Genomic DNA, 19,753 nt, shown 5'->3' on the forward strand with positions numbered 1-19,753 from the left:
TGGCATTACTGTACGAACAGGTTAGTCTACAGAGCTAGACAGCAGCTGATACTATTTCACAAGCTTTGTGAAAGGGTTACTATGAAAGCAGTCCCTGGACACATCAAAAATTAAATAATTCAGCTACACTTCTTTGCTATCATTTCTACCTCACCCTGTCCACTTTTTTTTTCAGCACCAGATCTTTGTTTTCCTGAGATAGAGTTCTTGTAGCCATATGTTGGTATATATGCATTTAAGATAGGTTTAAAGATGGATGCAAAGTAATTAGTTTGTTCTGCTCTTTTAAACCAGGCTTCTAAAAGTATCTTAATTCGCGAAAGAAAAACATGGTGAATGAATTTGAAAAGATTAGATTGGAATTGCCTGAAATTCTATTAAGCCACACTGCATGGACTTGCTGGGAATATCAATACAATTAATGTAAATTTGTACGAACTGATTTGTTGCATTATCTTGCTAATCTAACATATGGTACTTTTTGTGTCCATATTGCAGACGGCAACTCCAAACTAACATGGCAGTCAGACTGTGTGATGTGGCTTCTCTGCTTAGAAGTGGTTCGTGGGCAGCAGAGCCTTGGACTGGGGTCTGTGGGATTTTTCTTAAATTCTGTAGGCTATTATTAACATGTTACACTAGTGCTGAGGCCATACCAAACACTTTAAATTATATTGGAATTAATTTTGTACACTCTCTTATAAGTTCTGGTATAGATATTAGACTGTATCCTGGCTTGGGGCAAGGGTCATGGCATACTTGAAACTTGTAAATATAGATACAACTTTCTCTAATACTGTCTTTCTTCATAATAACTTGAGTTTTTGCTCCAGTACAATTTTTTTTAATAAAAAGACCAGAGCTTGTATTAAAGCTGTTTTGGTATGGTCTGAATGCTGAATAACAGTAACTCTGGAAATGACTTATATTGTGTATTTTTTTGGTTACTAAAGAAATTATAGAATTCCATTCAAGTCATAAATTTTCTTGGCTGGAAATAAAAGCAAAATTTCAGAGCTGCTGAAAAACCTGTTCTTCATCAGGTGAAAGCTTTATTTACATTTAACAATTGGATAGGATATATTTGTTTAAAACCTAGAGTACTGGTATGGTTTTATTTTGAGTAGCAGATGGTTCTGTAACTGAGACACTGTAATTTCAGATTATATAGGCTATTGCAGCTGTTCATTTGAATGTTGGTTTAGGATTTTATTCTTGCCATCTAAGCACAAAAATAAATATACAGATATGTGAAGATGGTTAGTTATCCTTTAAGAAAAAATCAGTTAATAATGCTTAAAATAACTTTCTAGAAAGCTTAAGTCTGCAATATTGTAGCCCATATGTTCTGTATGATACAGTAGGAACATCTGAATAACAAACTGCTTAAAATATCCTTGGATAGTTTGTACATGAACAATTTAATTCTGTTTTGAAATCAGAGGAAGAGGTTCATGAGTAAGCATATGTTAGAGGAAGTGAAAGGAGTGCTCATTAGAAGACATGTGGACCTCTTAAAACAAATATTGAAGGCATGCCTCATTCTCCTGGAATCAGTCATTCTCAGGTTGATAGCTCATAATCCCCTACCTTCCCTTTCTCAAGGGCAATATTTATAATTTCAGAGTACTTGCATTCCATTTTTACTGAGATACTAATTTGGACTTTATTAAACTACCTAAGATTGAAAATATGGATTATCAAAAGGCCAGCTGAGAAGTTGAGGCTCAATTTCTCCTTTAAGTAGTGTTATTGGCACAGCATTATGCATTAAACTAGTGCTTGAGTTCTAAATTGTGTTCTCTTTTCATATTTGATTAAAATTTAAATTCTATTCTTATCTGGAAATGATAGCCAATGGGTATTCTACAGTAGCATACCTAAAATAAAAAATACTTTCTATGTTTAGAAGAGCTCTTGCTTAAGATGACAAAGTCTTTTACTCTTCTGTCAACAACCTCAGTTCTCAATTAGATCAGTTTAACTGAAGACATAGTTATGCAGATATGGATGCACTGCTTTGGGGGGCACTGGGAGAAACAGTAGATATTAAAGTAGTTGCATAATAATTGGTGATAAAGCAAGGAAGTGTTCATGTGGTCATTCCAGCATTTTTGTACTTCTTAATCCTTGTCAATTGCAAAGTTTGGAAGAGAAAACTATATTTTGCCAACAATATAACCAATGTGGCCAATCCACCTCAATATTTGAAAAGTAACCAAAACAGTACATTTGTTTTTAATAATGTCTTTTATGAAGTCTACTGTTGATTGTCATTGTCAGTTCATCATTTGCAATAATTATTGAAAGCTTATGAGACATTTATTTGAACAACTCTGAAACTTTATCAGAATTTAGCTCTTAACCAATTATTTCTTGGGGTTTACTGACTTAGCTAGCTCTGGCTCAGAAAAATGTTTCAGTAAACCTTTGTAGCTTTAATTTTTCTAAATCGGCTTTATTGCTAGAGAATTACAACAGCTTTGTTTTTATTGTAGAATGATAATTGCAGTCTTGACAATTGGGCACTCTTGCATAATGTTAAAGCTTTAAATTCTTAGCTAGAATCACAAATAGATTCTGAAATATGAATTCTGACAGATACTATTTTCTCTGTTTTTAGCAGGTAATTGCTGCCATGGAAACACAACTGTCTAATGGGCCAACTTGCAATAATACAGCCAATGGCCCTACTACCATAAACAACAACTGCTCATCACCAGTTGATTCTGGGAACACAGAGGACAGCAAAACCAATTTAATAGTCAACTATCTCCCTCAGAATATGACACAAGAAGAGCTCAAAAGTCTGTTTGGGAGCATTGGCGAAATAGAATCCTGCAAACTTGTAAGGGACAAAATCACAGGTATGTAAACACCAGGATTTTGCATAGGCATGTAATATATGGTTTCTGTTGAACATTTCTAATAGCATTACTTGTGAATGACAGTAGAACAGTGTCACATTCCCTTAGAAAAAGGATTAATATGTGATCTATAATGTGAGAAACATTAAAAACATGTTCAAAAAATAGTTTTATGGGCTGTTGGTGTCTTTTGCATAAGGTTACTTAATAGCAAAGACAACATCTTACCTGTTTGCTTCTTAAAGGAATATGAAACAAAGGAGTGTAAAATTGCCTTCATGTAGATGTTTTGTTATACAGATGAGGTGATACTGTTAAGGTTGATTATCTTCCATCTTTGTCAGCATTGTCTGTGATCCACATTAAATTTGCTACAAGAAAGGATCAAAGCAGTTGAACTTGTAATACAGAAAAACCTAGACCTAGAGAAAATCTAGTTGCTGTCCCCCCCAAATAACAGAGGAATCCATTTTCTTTGAAGTTGTCTTGATGAGGTAGTTAAATTTATGTTAATCTATTCCATTTGGTCGGCGGTTCGAGTCCGCATGACGGGGTGAGCTCCCGTTGCTAGTCCCAGCTCCTGCCAACCTAGCAGTTCGAAAACATGCCAATGTGAGTAGATTAATAGGTACCGCTTCGGCGGGCAGGTAACGGCATTCCGTGTAGTCATGCTGGCCACATGACCACGGAAGTGTCTACGGACAAACGCCGGCTCTTCGGCTTTGAAACGGAGATGAGCACCGCCCCCTAGAGTCGGATACGACTGGACTTTAGGTCAAGGGAAACCTTTACCTTTACCTATTCCATTTGTGTAATGACATCATTATGCAGATTGATGCACATTATGTAATCTGTGTAATGATATCATTACAGAAATGATGTAAATTGTCATGAATGACATTAGTTCTCATTTTAATGAGCATTTGGGAGTAATGGCATAGATGCCCTCTCCCCTGAATGCTCCATTAAATGGAGGGTTCTGTCATGAGTAAGGATGGCGAGCAGGGGGCTCCCATCCAGACTGTCAAGCGCATGCGTAGCACTGATGAATTGTTCAGCCATTCAAAGAGACACAGATCGGGACCGCCTTAACCCTTGGGGGTTATATGTCTGGGTTTTTCCCACGCTTCTTCAGTTTGTTAGGATTCTTGTTAAGTACTAGTAATAAATATTAGAGACCAGTTCATTGTCTCAGTGTGTTTCCTGGTTGTTAGGACAGGTTCCTTGTATAGTGCTCTATATTCCTACGCAGAAGTGGAACATGAGGGTGTATAGGATTTCAGTCTTGGAGAATCGTTTTAAATTGCCCATATTTCTTTCTCTTTGCATAGTCATATCCAGATCACAAAACTGACGTGGTAGAGATGAAAGTGATTATTTTTCTTTCTAAATGGAATTAAATACAGCTTGTACAACAAAATGGAATTTTTCTTGGCAGTGTTTCAAATTAGGTGCAGAATATTGAAACAGAACAAAGCTCAAAACATTCTTAAAAGCCCATGGAACCAAAGGAGTGATTATGCACATCTAGAGCTGAATCAGCAAAAAATAAATAACAGAATTCAGCATAGGACAACAAAACAAAAACAAAACAAAATTTCATTTTGGCAATTTTAAAAGTATCCTAGAAGTTCATCATGGCAGAAGCTTGTGTGCATGTGGAAAGTTCATTCCAAAAGGAGAAGTTCAAAACAGGTTATGTAGTTCCAATAGAAGAGAATACCTGTAGCTCAGGGTTGAACTGTGGAGCCCTTGGTGTTCTCTGAGCCTGGTTGTTTGCTTGCAGACGTTTCATTACCCAACTAGGTAACATCATCAGTGTGAGTGAGTGGGGGTTTGCTCCCTGTTTATGTACAATAGCTCGCCCTGCCAGTGCTGGTGAGGCTGTGGTTAAATATATAACTCCACAGGTTATATAGATTAATACACATTTAACTAAAATAGAATACCAATAGAGATACTAAAATTATATAGAAAATCTAAAATACTTAAAAGTTAAATTACTAAATTGCTGGATTAATAGTATGTTAAGATACTATAGAAGATACTAAAATTAAAATTAAACCACCCAGAGTCCCTCTTTTGGGGGAGATAGGCGGTAATTAAATGTGAATAATAAATAATAAAAATAAATAAAATACTGAACTTCTAATCTGCAGGAACTTGTCTAGGCAGTTGCCGGGAGTCAGCAGTGACTTGAGGGCACCAAAAAGAAAACAAAAAACAGAACCAACAACAGACCTTACCGAAACGTTAAAATAGTGAATTAAAAATTAAATAATGGTGGTGTTTTAAGGTTTGTGCTAAGAGATTCAAATTCACAAATACTATAGAAGATTAACAAACAGGAAAATATATATAGAACTATACCATTGCTAAAAAGATCACTGATTCATAACTCCCTTTTTAAATCCTCTCCTTTGAATTGATAATGTATTGTTGCCTTACAAAATCCATGCCATCATTAAAGACAATGGGTCTGAGCTTTTAGCAAACTGAATAAAATATTTTCCAACTTAGATTAAAATGGATGTTAATGTGTATCACTCTGCACTCTCAATATTGTATCAGTTTTTCCAAGTCGATCTGTAATTATTTGGAAGACCAAAAATCTAAAGTGGGGATGTTCACCTGTTTCCATTTCTATCTATAGATGTCTTTGCTGCCATTATCAAGAATATTTCTGTTTTAACATCTTGAAGTCCAACAAACCACAGAGCATGAGGGTGTATATTGAGAGAGACATCCCATGCCATCAAATCAGCATTGTACCATTAGCTTTTGATATCAAGCGCTCCCCATATCCCTTCCTACAGTCTAAACATATAGCATCTGTAACATGACTGTTTCCTTTTACTGTAGTAGCTAAGCTGGGAAAAAATGGGAGGAAAAGCAATCTAGTTAAAAGCCACAAAGCAATCCTCTAATTTTAGCTAACATACTCTAAGGGACATCACTCAAAATAGCCAAATTTTGTTTGTACATTTTGATTTGAGCTCTGAATGGTTATTATTTTATCATTGGGAAGGCTGAAATATTTTGCATACCTCTAGTGCAATAATCTGTTAGTTGCTATCCTATATTTATTCATTTAAATTTTATAAAACTCCTACTGTATTTAACTGTATTCTGGTCATAGTCATATGTCGTTCATATGAACAGCGCACTGTGAAATCCAGGAATTAATAGTCGTTCACCTCCTACATAACCCCTTTCTGTCAAATTCACTGTGTGATTTCCAGTTGGCTGTGGTTTAACCATTGTTGTATTGCTCATTTGGTTCATTTTCTCAACTTTTGAAAGTCGTGTTGAGTAACACGAAGGATAGTGTACCTCTTGACTTAGTTTCAATGTTCTGCTTTTGCAGAATTTTCTTTCTCGGATTGCATTTCAGTTTGTCCTGTATTTATTTTCGTTCACTGCCACATTGGAATCTTGGCGAGGCAATGCTTTGTTTTATTTTGGCAAATCTCCTGAAATGTCAGGCTCAAGAGTCAATCTAGGAATCTGATAATTTGTAAAAAAACATATTGTTTCATAAGACATATACTTATAACTGAAAACTGGCTTGAATAAACTACTAGTGGCTTCTCTAATTAGGTAGTACTTTAAAGGCATTGTTTTGTTTAATGTATTTTAAGTCTAGAAATAATGCAGACCTATTCCCTCACCCCACCCCATTTCATTCTGGTTTAGGTCCTCTGCTTTAAGATGATGATGATGATGTAGGCTTCTCTCTGGATAATTCAGTAAAGTTTTTAGTATAATGATACTCAACTGTGTGCTACCTACAGGAGAGCTGGTTTTCACATAGTCAAAAAAACATGGTAACCAATCTGACCATTGCTAAAACAAGGGACAGATGAAAACAGACCAGGCCATTCAAAACAGGAGGCCAAGCTGTGTACAACATAGAACAGGAAATAGGAAAAAACACCAGAGAAATTGAATATTGTTTCTATATATATGGCTTGCTCTTTATTTAATTGAATTTTCCAAATTTTCCAATTATCCAAATGGACTCTGGGTGGCTCATAAGGTGAAAGGTCCCCTGTGCAAGCACCGAGTCATGTCTGACCCTTTGGAGGGATGCCGCTTTCATGACGTTTTCTTGGCAGAGCAGGGTGGTTTGCCATTGCCTTCCCCTGTTGTCATCTTCCCCAGCAAGCTGGGTACTCGTTTTACTGACCTCGGAAGGATGGAAGGCTGAGTCAACCTGAGCCGGCTACCCAAGACTCCAGCTTCCGCTGGCATCGAACTTGGGTTTCGGGGAAAGTTTTGGGTTGCAGTACTGCTGCCTACAATTCTGCACCACACAAGACTCTACGTGGCTCATAAACAAAACACAATATAGAACAAAACAATATGGGATCTAGTCACTCTATACAAAAACATAGACAAGAACACATCCAATGAGATTTCCATCCATCTTAACCCAAGGCCTGGGAGAACAATCCATATACCACTAAAATTCCACTCTCCTGTCTGGCCTTGCTGCCAGCTGTTTGTTTGAGTCTGTTTATAAACTTCAATTGGGCAAAACAGTGCATCATAGGGCAACAATTTTTGAAGCAAGGTACCTCAAATGGGCTAAGTTACAGAATGCCTCCAAAATCCAGGACCCATTACTCTCTGGGATTGAAATTTGGCAAAGTTGTGGCCACTTCAGTGCCATTGCGCTTCCCGACTACACTTCCCAGAAACCTGTAGATTGTGTGGCGCAAGGGAACATAGGGGTATATCCCTGCCCTCTTTCCTGCCTCCCTCTGGCCCCTGCGCCCAATCAGCTGGCGGCAAGGCCTGATGGGTAAGCAGCAATTGGCTGCTTTGGAACCTAGCCTAAATTTGAAATCTCTTTAATGGCAGTAGGCGGCAAGGGAAGGATGAGGGAGTGACTTGGATGCCTGCTAGTGAGGTAGGGCTGGCTGTGGGGGTGCTGGCAGTTGATGGGTAAGCTCTCTCCCTCCCTGGAGGGACGGAGCCCTTGGGGACATGGCAGGATAGGCAGCGGGGGTGCAGTTTTAACACTTGAAGTTTTGCAACCTGTTGTTTTTCCAATACATAAATTCAATTTTCCATCACTCTGATTCCAGTAGTATTTAACTGTATTTTACATTCCCGAAGTCTCTGAATAGCTTCAGAAGTATCTCTTGGTGTACAGATTAGGAATGTCCATGAAACAATGTGTTAAAGTAATATATAAAACCTCAAAATATTTGTTCCAAAGAATTAAATGTTTAAAAGTTGCCTAAAATATGATGTTGCTGCCATTCAAATACCAGAGTGGATAGGAAGGTATTCCAGAACATGGTGCCATCATAGACAGGGCGCAGTCCGAATAACCACCAGATAAAGTCACAAAATGCAAGTTGGAATAAAATTATTGGATATTGTCTGAACATTTCACGTGCAACGTATTGATACCTTTACTGCCCGGCCTTCTGTCCTGTTGTCCTGTGTGTGTGTTTTTTTTATGAAGAAAACCCCATTTTGTCTAGTGTTGTGTACTGTCTTGCGTTACACGTAGGAAGATGGAATGGGATGAAAAAGGGTGAATACAGATGTGTGTGTCAGGAACTACAGAGTTTAGAGCAGAACGCTTCGTCCAGGACTGATCTATGGATTTTTGTTCAGCCACATGGAAGCTATAAGACTACCTACAGCTGGGGCAGAACATGAGAGCATAAGTACATAAGCCAGTGGGTGAAGACTGGAGAAGCTAATAAAGGAGATTTGAGTTAATCTGGCCACTTACTGGTTAGAACAAAGCTGCCTTATCTGTCAGCTTTATTTTTCATCCTAATATTTATTTTTGCCTGGCTTAATGTAAAAAATGCCTGGTACCTGCTAAGCTACAGGTTAAATCTGCTGCACAGTCTTGGATGGAAGTCATCTGTGTGTTTGAGAGGCAGGCAGTCCAAGTGAGGTATAAAAAGTGTCATTCCCGAGATACATATTTTATGCACATACGTATTTCTATGCACAGACCCAAATTGTTCACTGTGTTGCAAGAGGGCGACCTGTCTGGTTTAATTTTTCAGTGAGTTCTCCTGCACTGGAGGTTTTGTTTTTGTTTTTGGTGAAATTCTGCAAGGTTGAAAGGGACTAAGGGAAATAAATCTGATTTTTATTTGCTTTTTCAAGTCTCTTCTCTTCTTGCACCTTTGGTTGAATGTTGGGTTCCTTTTTTATTTTGTTTCTTAAATGCTGTTTATAATTTTAAATAGAAAGTGAAGACTGTCAAGTCGAACTCAGCTCCTGGTGATTATGTTCATGTAGTTTTCTTGACAACAATATGAGCTTGCCATTGTCCTGTGAAGTATAAGATGGAAAGAAATTAAAGCTATTTCTCAAACATGGCAGGAAAAAGGAATACTTTAAAATCTAAACTGGATTTCTGGCTCCTCTCTGTGTATACCTATTTCTTGTCTGTTTAGACCTTACTTTGTAAAATGGTATATTTTTGTTCCTCTCTGCAAAATGGTTTAGACCAGTGATTTGAGTTTTATTTCTTTTTACCGAGAGGTAATTCTGTTCTTTAGATGCACAGTTTTCTTCGCTTTCTCTCACTTCATTTATGGGCATGCTGAGCTCTTAACTGTACCTTCATTTTGGAAAGAAATTCTAAAACAGGTGGTGGAAGCAGTTTAAGTGATTGTTTAAACAGGTAGATGGTTGGGTCAGCAGAACAAAAGTGTAGCACATCCTTTTTAAATCCCATGTTTTCAAAGGTAGAATATTTTCCCCTGCTTTGGATGACTCACCCTTCTGCCTTGACTGGTAGAGTGCCTCTACCAAACCCCTTTATCTGGACTCTTTTTCATCAAGTTTGAGACACCATTGTTCTCAGCACTGAGACACCATTGATTGCACTTGTTGACCTTTGGCAGGAGCATGATGGGAGTGGTGCATCCATCCTGGCCCTCCTTGACCTCTCCAGAGCTTTTGATACCATCAAACATGGTATCCTTCTGGACTGGCTCAGCAGGTTGGGAGCAGGAGGCATGATGCTACAGTGGTTCTCCTCCTCCTTCCTCCAGGGCTACCCGGCATTCTGTCCTGTTGTCCTGTGGTTTTTTTTTTATGAAGAAAACCCCATTTTGTCTAGGTAGTGTTGTGTACTGCCTTGCGTTACACGTAGGAAGATGAAATGGGATGAAAAAGGGTGAATACAGATGTGTGTATTGGTTGGTGGGGTTGCTCTGCGAGGTCCTCAGGGGTCTTCTCACTTTAATATCTATATGAAGCTGCTGCGGGGGGGGGGGGTCATCCATTGACATGGGGCAAGTTATCATCAGTATGCTGGTGATACCCAAATATACATCTCTGCTCTGGGCTGACCATGTGATGCTGTTGAGGTTCTGTCCGGGTATCTAGAGGCTGTGGGGTCTGGATAGGGAAGAACAGGCTTCAACTCAACCTTGGTAAGACTTGGTAAGTTGTGAGTTTAGACCTATGTACCCCATCTGGTGAGTTTTCATCTTTATGAAATGGGATAACACTCCTGCAGATAGAGTTGGTGCAAAATTTGGGGATATTTCTGGACTCACAGCTCCTGCTTGAAGAGTTAGGAGTGTCCTGCTTCAGGTTTCAACCACACACACTCAAACATGGTTGTTGTGGAGATAGTAATTTTACTTCAAAGCTGAAGAGATAACAGCCAACAAGAACTGTAAACAAAACAGAAGCTTTCCTGAAGGACTTGCTTTTTAACAGGAATGCACAGAAGAATAGTCCAAAATCAGTCCAAGGTTCAGAGAGCTGGGTCAGGGTTGTCAGCCAGTCCAAAGGTCAGAGGTTCAAGGTTTCTTACACAAACAGGAATTCGTAGGAACCGTCAGCAAGAGCTGGAGGTCAGACATTGTTTCCAGCAAAGGGAGCTTGGGTCAGAGCCTCTTCTTAAATCAGGCTGCAGCCAGATGTCACTAATCAGGAGATTTACTCCCTTGCTTGGCGAGTAGCCTAATAGTTGCTCTGTTCTGTGCTTTACTTGCTGGGTGCGGGGGCTAGGAGATCTTATGTCATCCTCATCTGATTTCTCCAGCTGCTCCAGGTGCCTGTGTTTGATCAGTCTTATGTGATTTCTGGCTTTGCCTTTCCTGATGCTGACATTCCACAGGCTCAGCTGGAACTGCTTCTTCAGGGTCAGATTCAGAATATGAGTCCTGAGGCTGGGACATGACAAGGAGGGTCTTTGCACAGGTTCATCTTGTGTGCCAGTTGTGCTCATTTCTGGACCAGAGGGGCCTACTCATGATAACTCATAGTTTAGTCACCATCCAACTGGATTATTGTAGTGTGATGTACATGGGGCTACCCTTGAAGACCATTTGGAAGCTGTAGCTGGCCCACTATGCAGTAGTGTGGGCAGTTTTGGGCACCTCATCATATCCCCACGTATCAAGAGCCATGGAGATGACCTTGAGGGAAATACTCAGAAGCTGTTAGAGAAACAAAAAAGACAGAAATTTCCTTAAGCCTTGGGAAAGGAGATACTATGAGGGAGATACTCAAGCTGGCTCTCCCTGACTCAGTAGGGAATAAGAGGATGGAGAGGAAAAACACAAACAGACCTGCAAGATTCTATTAATATAACGTATTTCAATAAAAATTACTTACAATCTTGTGGAGTCTGTTTCTTGATCTGAATAACCTGAAAGGACTGACACACCTCCTACTTATTGCAGTGTGCTGTACACAGGGCTGTCCTTGAAGACCATACAGAAGCTCTAATTAGTCTAGAAAGCAGCAGCATGGATAATCATATGCCATGTAATACCATTACTTTTAGCAAGCAGAGGTGGCTTCCAGTAGTCTTCCAGGGTAATTCAAGGAACTGGTTTCCTACTGCCTACCTGTAAAGCCCTACATGGCTTGTTACTTGTGAAGCTGCCTGTCTCCAATTGTTTCTGCCTGTCACACAAGATCTGATGGAGTGGCCATGCTCCAGTCCTTTCTGTGGAACAGTGTCTTCTGGTGCCTGCTCTATGGAAGAGCATCCCCCAGAGATTAGGATGGCCCTGGCCCTTCTAGTCTTCATAAAGCATTAAAGACCCCAGGCACTGTTGGTGGACATGTTGTTTCATCTGTACAGGTGAATAACAGATTTTTAGACCCAGACATATGTTACATATTTTTAATGATGATGATAATTATTATTATTTAGGTTTCTGTTTTTGTATTGTGTTGTGTTGGTTTTAATTGCCCAGAGTCATTTTCATGAGAGCTTGAGGATTAGGGTTAAGATTGCTGTGGGAAACTTGCCTACAGTGCATGCCAAATCACAAGAACACACATTTTCTAGAAGAGGAGGAAGAGGATTTCCATTGATTAGTAAGCGGACCATGTCAAATTCAAAATACAGTGGCACATCAAAAACAGTAAATCAGAATAGATACAGTTATTTCACTGTATTTAAGATACGTTTAAAGAAATTCATCGCCTTCGCAAGCAACCCCAATCTGAACTAAAAACCAGTCTCTCATTTGGGCAGTTTAACTGTAAAATTAACACTGCTATTAACTACATTTACATTTATCCCCTGAAGGAGATAGGACAATCTAACGTTAGGGTCCCAGTGAATTGTTTTATCTAGTAATGAATCTAGATACCAAATCTTTGCTGAGGCATGTAAATGGCAATCGACTGTAACGTGTGCTATGTTTTCTATAGCTGGTGTACCACCTATGTACTTCCTTTCCTGATAATTTCTGGAATCACTCATATTTTACCATGGAGTCCACCAGTTCATCTCTTGCCCTGGTAAAGGCTGTTCTTTGGCCCTGTGTCAAGCACGTAGTTAAGTATTTTTTATGTTTTAAATGATCTTTTGTTCTTGGCCAACCATTTTAAAGATTTAGTGCTTGTAAGCAGCTCTGTGTCAGTTTGAGAACTTACATTCAGGACTCTCCACTTGAAGATTTCCTTGGTCTGTTGTCCAACTGAAAATAGCTAAGAATGTGATAGACCATGCAGTGCCATAGCTTTAAAAAGCTGGTTTACCGAAGCAGATCACAGAGACATGCCAGCTGTCCTTCTAGGCAGAGTTGGGATAACCTGGGATCCATAGATAGTCTTCCACCCATAATTAAAAGCTTTCATTAGGACATGGCATTGTTCAGAATGCATGCAGAAGCTGGAGTGTTCTTATCAGTTCCTAAGATACATCTTAAGAAACAGCTCTGCTTTTGTATGAGTAGGGATGCTTTTCATAGGTCCCACAGCTCTGCCCACAGGTTAGTACAAGGAGGATTGTGGCATTATATACCTTTAGTATAGGAGTCGGAATGCCGGAACATTTATAATTGAGTAATTTTAATAACATACTAAAGCTTACCATAGTTTTTGCTGCACATCTTTTGAAGTGAATTACCTATGATCCCGTGTCAGTAAAAACCACACCTAAGTATGAAAAGGATTTAAGTTGTTCTATAGGCTCCCCATCAAGGCTAATTATATTTTATATTAATTTACAAGCAAATATTCCCACTAAAGCAGGACTTACTGTGGTGTAATTTTTTAAATTGAGGGAATATCACTTGTCATTTGTTACCGGATGCAGCTGCAACACTATAAGAATCTCTCCTCTTGTCTTGCTTAACACACTGTTCTCCCACATAAGCACAGAAAATTGAGAAATCAATTTTTGCACATGTAAACCATTCTCAGATTAGTAGAAATGGAAAGCTCAGAACTTCAGTGAAGCAAGACAAGGTAACTAAGATGAAAAAGAACATTCTCATGAGATGAAAAACTGAATGAATTTGTGGATTTGATAGGTAATTTAATATATGCACGTGTGGTATAGCCATTAATTTGTTTTTATGTGACTATAAGTGTTACATATTTATGAAGGGATTTAATTATAACTATTGTTTTAATTAATTTTAATTTTCTTGATTAAATTAAAATTTATTTCAATTAATTTTTTTTTTTTAAATTCACCCTGGGTGTAAGTATTCTGAAGCTCAGTTCGAGAGGAAAGAAGAATCGGAGAGGATATTTGAAATGTGTTCCCTTTCTTACTGCAGTTTGTTGTCAAATAAGCACAAGTGGGAAGGACCTGCTTTAGGCATTTGGTTGGCCATTGTGGGAATAAAATGCTGGACAAATAGATTTTTAGTCTGATTCCATAGGACTCTTTCTTTCTTAACATAATCCTGCAAAACTGCCCATTAAATTCAGTGGTTTGTTTTCCCTGGTCAGTGAATATAGGATTGTAGTTCTTGCTGTTACCTTTATTGCTACTGTTATGCTTTTGCCATTGCTAAACCCCAGGCTAACATTGAAAAACTGGTTACTTGATGTTTGGCCTCTAAACCTATCCATTTACTATTTAATGGCCATTCTAGCATCCTCTTATAGTTACTTATTTGTTAGATTTATACCTTTCCTACAGGAGTTCAAGATAACATATATACTTGTGTATAAACCCATCCGTGTATAAGCCAACCCTCAAAATTTTAACCAAAATACCATGAAAAACATGCCACCTATGGATAAACCGATTGTGGAAATTAAAATATATGAACATTTTGAGGGTTGGCTTATTGCAGGGGGAGGGTTTAACCTCAAGAAAGAGAGAATGAATGAATGAATGAATGAATGAATGATGAATGAGATATATGGGTACTTTTAAAAAGCTGAGGGAAAAACCTATTGTATGTATTTGTGGATAAGCTAAATCCAATGTTCTGGGTGTATTCAGACACCTGAAATTCTTGGCTTACCTGCGAGTATACAGTATATGGCAATAATACGTATGTATTTATTTATTTAAAAGATTTGCATGGCCACCCTTCTTGAAGTGCAACTCTGGGTGGCTCACAGGAACAATAAAAACATAAAACAGAAACAGAAATCTGGCCCCCAAGTCATCTCCCTGGGATGCCCCAACAACCCTCCACAGGCTCCATCACTCCACCCCAGTGCCTGAATAAAAAGCCAGGTCTTGATGGCCTTCTGAAAGGCTAATGGGATGGGGGCCTGCCAGATCACTGGTGGGGAGGACGTTCTACAAGTGTAATGATATGTGGGAATGACCTTGGGAGACAGGGCAATGAAACACAGGAATGAAAAAGGGAACAGTCAGACAAAAGGCAGCTTAGCCCACAGCAGGAACGTGGGTGGGGCAAGAGGCTCAGAAGAGGTGCTCCCCAGTTTTTGGGCTGTACAGGGGACGGGGGAGGGGGAGGGAGAAGTACTTTCAGACCTGCAAGATTCTGTTAATGTAACCTTACAATAAAGTAGGGTTAGCTCATCTGGTCATGTTTCCTGTCTGGTCTACCTTGTAAGGCTGACATCAATCTTTCAAGCAACTCTGAAAGTACTTCTCTCCCTCTGTCCCCTTTACAGCCCCAAAACTAGGGAGGGTCTCTTCTGAGCCTCTTGCTCCGCCCATGTTCCTGCTGTGGGCTAAGCTGCTTTTTGTCTGACCCCTTGGTTGCACCTCGCTGCCCTGTCTCCCAAGGTCTTTCCCATAGATCATTACAACAAGGTAGGGGCAACCATGGAAAAGGCACTCTTCCAAGGTCCCACTAGATGGCAACATTTCAGGGAAGGGACCTGGAGTGTGCCTACCCTATCTGATAGGCAGATACTCTCAGGGAGAGGCATTCCCACAGATAACTTGGTCCTGTGACTTGTAGGGCTTTAAAGGTGATAACCAGCACCTTGAATTTATTAAACATGTATGCCACCCGAGACTCAATGACTCTGTGTGGCTCACAATAAAGCAATTACAATAAAACATAAAAGATAAAAAATGACAGGTGCAATGAAGCGAGGGGTCTTACTCTCCGTCACCAAAGGCCTGGGTGAAGATGATGTATGGAGTACTTTCTCCTCTTATTTTTCCCCACACCAACAACCCTTTATGGTAGGTCAAGCTGAGAGAGGGACCAGCCCAAAAGTCATCCACTGAGCTTCTGGAGCTACAGTAATTGTGTACTTGATCTCGCATCCCTGAGGTCCTAATCCAACACCTTGAACATAGTTCATTTCTGATCTGTATTATATATTCTAGTGAGGAATTATTTTGGTTTTAAATAATCCCCAAATAAGAACTGACTCTCTTAAAAAACAACAACAAAACCCTTTTTTTTGATGGGAGGGAATTGTTTTAGCAACTATATTGAATTTGATAGTAGTCCTATTCTCCTTCAGTCCCCCTATTAAAGTGGGGAAGACTTGAGAGTAGGAGGGATTATCTTTCTCCACTAGGTCCAAGCTTGATACTTTATCATGATACTTTATTTTTAAAATCCCCTCAACCTAAATAAAGTACATGATGAATGGTAAATTACATTAATATTAATCAGAGATCAAAATACCTACTTTCAATCAAGAAAATGTTGACAGCTCTTCAAGGAATAATTGGTCTAGTTAAAGAAAACTTTATTAGCTAGAGGGATAGGAGTAAAATACATGTAATTGGCTTGGAACCATTTTGTTTTTCATAATTAAAATATGCATAATTGTTTTCTGGTTCTCTGAAATGTTCTTAAGCATGTTCATTTTATTGTCATGTTTTAAAATTCATAATACGGTAGTGGAGCATATATCCTGAACGGTCTTGCTTCAGGTTCCGGTTCCTGGAGATTGATAAACTGACTTTTAAAATAGCCTTCATTAACCTGTTGGCCTCCAGATATTTTAGAGTTGTCTTCCAGAAATTCCACCCAGTTTTCTGAATATGGTGGTCTGAACAAATCTGAAGATCACCAGGAAGAACTAGGGCTGGGATGGAGATCTCATGATGGATAATTGAGTTGCTGTCTGCACAGCCTCATTCCATTTCAGAAGGGAGCAATCCTTCTGTACAATCTTAAGTCTTCCATTTGGTTCTTTAAGCCTCCTAATGGGAAAAAATGCCTCTTGTTGAGGGGATTCTTGGGCACCATTTTTTTTCCCTTTAGTCCCTCAATCCCTGAATATCAAGTTGGCAGTGCCCACACCAGAAATCCTCCGGGAAGCTACAAAATGGGTTGGGGACACATGTAAGCTTTAGTTTGCCAACTTCTGTGGCGTTCTCTTTGCTGGTTTTGTTGGATTGGAGCAGAATAATGGGAACTAGTCTCTAGCTAGGGGGATTAATTTTATAGTATACTACTGTATAATGCTTACTCTGCTCTATTGATTTTACAGTAAAAGATTAAAGAAATTATAATAAATAAAATGTAATGCATAAAGAAGCAATCTAATGAAGGAAAGTTGGAGAAAAATGAACCAGTGCAACAGATTATCCATAAAACCTTTTAACGTAAATGATAATGCTGGCAGGGATTGAGGAGAACTTGGCAACATTTCTGGAAATTATCAAGTCTGAAAGTAGGAAGTGAACAGCTTTAATTTCTGACCAACCAGCATGGCTGGTAAGAAGTAACTACATAAGGCTGCATACTAATAATGGGAGCAATGGAGTAATATGTGAGCAAGTGACTAGCAGAATGAGTAAATACATCATGTTCTGAATAGGGGATATAAGGGTAACAATATAACTTAATTTGCTGCTAGTCTCTTGTATATTTACACAGAGGGAGCAAAGGAATGCTGTGCCATCTTCTTAAACAATTCGCTGCTTTTTCAGATTCGTGGTGACTTATAGGCAACAGTTAGAAGTGTTCACAGTGTAACACAAAAATAGAAGCCATAAAACATCCATGGTAAAAATAGAAACATCAGCATCTACAGCAGTTAGATTAAAATGTGCATGGTGAGCAACCAATAACATACAGATAGCCAGTTTGGTCTAGTGGTTAGGGCAGTGGACTAGAAATCAGGAGAGTGTGAGTTCTAGTCCTGCCTTAGACATGAAAGCCAGCTGGATGACCTTGGGCCAGTCACTCTCTCTCAACCCAACTCACCTCACAGGGATGTTGTTGTGGGGAAAATAGGAGGAGGAAGGGGTAATAGGGATGTTCCCTGCCTTGAGTTATTTATAAAAATAATAAAGGTGGGATAGAAAATAAATAAATAAATCATCTTATCCATCTTACAGTAGCAATCACCAGCAAGACAACATTCACCCGCCAAAGGCCCTCTGGAATAATTTGATTTTCAGTGCTTCTGAAAGACTATCACAGTGGGTGTGACTGTGGTATCTACAGGGAGGCTGTTCCATAATCCTGGGTCCATAACAGAAGAATACTGTCTCCTGGATTCTCTCCCTCATCTCATTTTAGTGTAGGATTCATAATAGCTTTTCCTGTGATGAAAGTACTGGATGGGTTGGTTCTGATAGGTCTTTCAGAGCGGAGCCAACTCTTTCCTCCCTCCTTCCCATGCCTTTCTATGTGTATGTCTTATTTAGCTTGTGCGCTAGAATCTGCTTTTCTCCTAATCTCTGTTAGCTATTCTAATGGCATTTTGGGTTACTGAGTGAGTTAAAATGCACTTTAAAATAAATGAACTATTCTCCACGAAACTGTGAAGCTTCTATAATTCCTAAGATTTAGAAGCTTGGGAAAATCACATTTTTAGTCCTGTGGAGAACCTCCACAGGTATAATAGACTGCTGGCTACAGATAGCATTCCTTCACATACGCAGCTGGAATGGATGAGCAGAGGTCATCCCTACCTCTCTCCCTTATATATTTGATCCAGTATACCATTATGGTTTTCCCCAATTGGCACTGTCTAAACCTGCAGGACTGTAAGTCCCAGAATTTCTGAGTGGCATGGTAGGAAATCATGACTGAAAAGAATGTAGGATTCTATTTGATTTGTTTGGATGAAAGTGTAATGGCATATAGAGTATTAGATCATTGGTTTAAAAATATGGCAGAAATCTTTAACATAATTGAGGTTTTAGTCTTTCTATTGATGCATCATTTTTTCTGGCATGATGATGAATATTAAAATGCTGAGCATGTACAGTTTGAGCTTTTACTTTTTTGATAGCCAAAGAGGCTATACTAAGGGATATTTTCATGAAGGTCAGGTTTTGAGCCATTTATTTAGAGGATTATCACACTTCAATTCCAAATGAAATATTTAATAAAAGCAAAAACACTCTGCTTTCTCAGTGTGTGTCAATCCACTGTGTGTACCTCCAAGGTTAGTGGGATGCAAGGCACACTACCCTGGCTTGCAAAATAATCTCTAGATTTGTCAACCTTGCTAGGTAGACCAGACAGGAAACATGACCAGAAGAGCTAGTTCTACTTTATTGGGAGGTTATAGTAACAGAATTTTGAAAGTCTGAAAGTACTTCTCTCCCCACATCCCCTTTATAGCCCAAGAAACTAGGGAGGGCTCTTCTGAGCCTCTTGCCCTTCTCACATTCCTGCTGTGGGCTAAGCTGCCTTTTATCTGATCATTCTCTTGGCTGAGTCTCATCCTGTCTTCCAAGGTCATTCCCACATGTCATTACAGGATTAGAGATGCAGCTTGCAAAGAACAGGATGAACGTGCTTGGAATAATACTGAACTTTGGTTGTGCTTGTGGCATACTGGCCAGAATGTGTCATAACTGACTGGTACTGTCTTTACTCTTAGCAGGGAATGTAACATATGACATAGGTACAACTATGGCTGGTAACCTAGTCTACCCCTTACTAAAAAGCGTTATGTGACAGTGTTAGTGGTGGAGGTTAATATTCTAGGCACATTTGGTGATGAACATACAAAAGATTATGATGTGGGATGTAAGCGGAATAAATGCTAAAGAGTATGAAATAAACTAAAGGGGAAAAAAGCAGTTATGCTGTATGTCTGAAATTAACAGAAACGGGAAAGATTTAATAGTTCTGAATGAAGATGGAGTGGAGTTGAGAAATATATGTATAGAACTGAAGGGTTAAGTTTAATTATGATTCAAAGAGCTAGAAGTATGTTAGAAGGCATGAATTGGTATCCTGTAGGCTATTTGTGGGGGCATTTTAAAA

At 39.0% G+C, this 19,753-nt stretch overlaps 1 protein-coding gene across 6 annotated transcripts in view; it reads left to right on the plus strand.

Annotated features, from left to right (window-relative positions):
- The window catches only part of ELAVL2 (ELAV like RNA binding protein 2), a 135,037-nt gene that overhangs the window by 54,674 nt on the left and 60,610 nt on the right, over positions 1-19,753 (plus strand). For 4 of the 6 annotated variants that reach the window (XR_010067312.1, XM_063295006.1, XM_063295008.1 and 1 more), the window contains 2 exons: positions 499-589; positions 2,624-2,867. Coding sequence is in view for 5 of the 6 variants with exons in the window: in XM_063295006.1 (XP_063151076.1) it covers positions 518-589; positions 2,624-2,867 (316 nt within the window). In the remaining variant the exon portion in view is untranslated. The remainder of the gene's footprint in view (positions 1-498; positions 590-2,623; positions 2,868-19,753) is intronic. The other 2 variants (XM_063295010.1, XM_063295011.1) reach the window with 1 other exon arrangement.

This window comes from Candoia aspera, chromosome 2 (genome assembly GCF_035149785.1).
Source record: "Candoia aspera isolate rCanAsp1 chromosome 2, rCanAsp1.hap2, whole genome shotgun sequence".
Classification (NCBI taxonomy): domain Eukaryota; kingdom Metazoa; phylum Chordata; class Lepidosauria; order Squamata; family Boidae; genus Candoia; species Candoia aspera.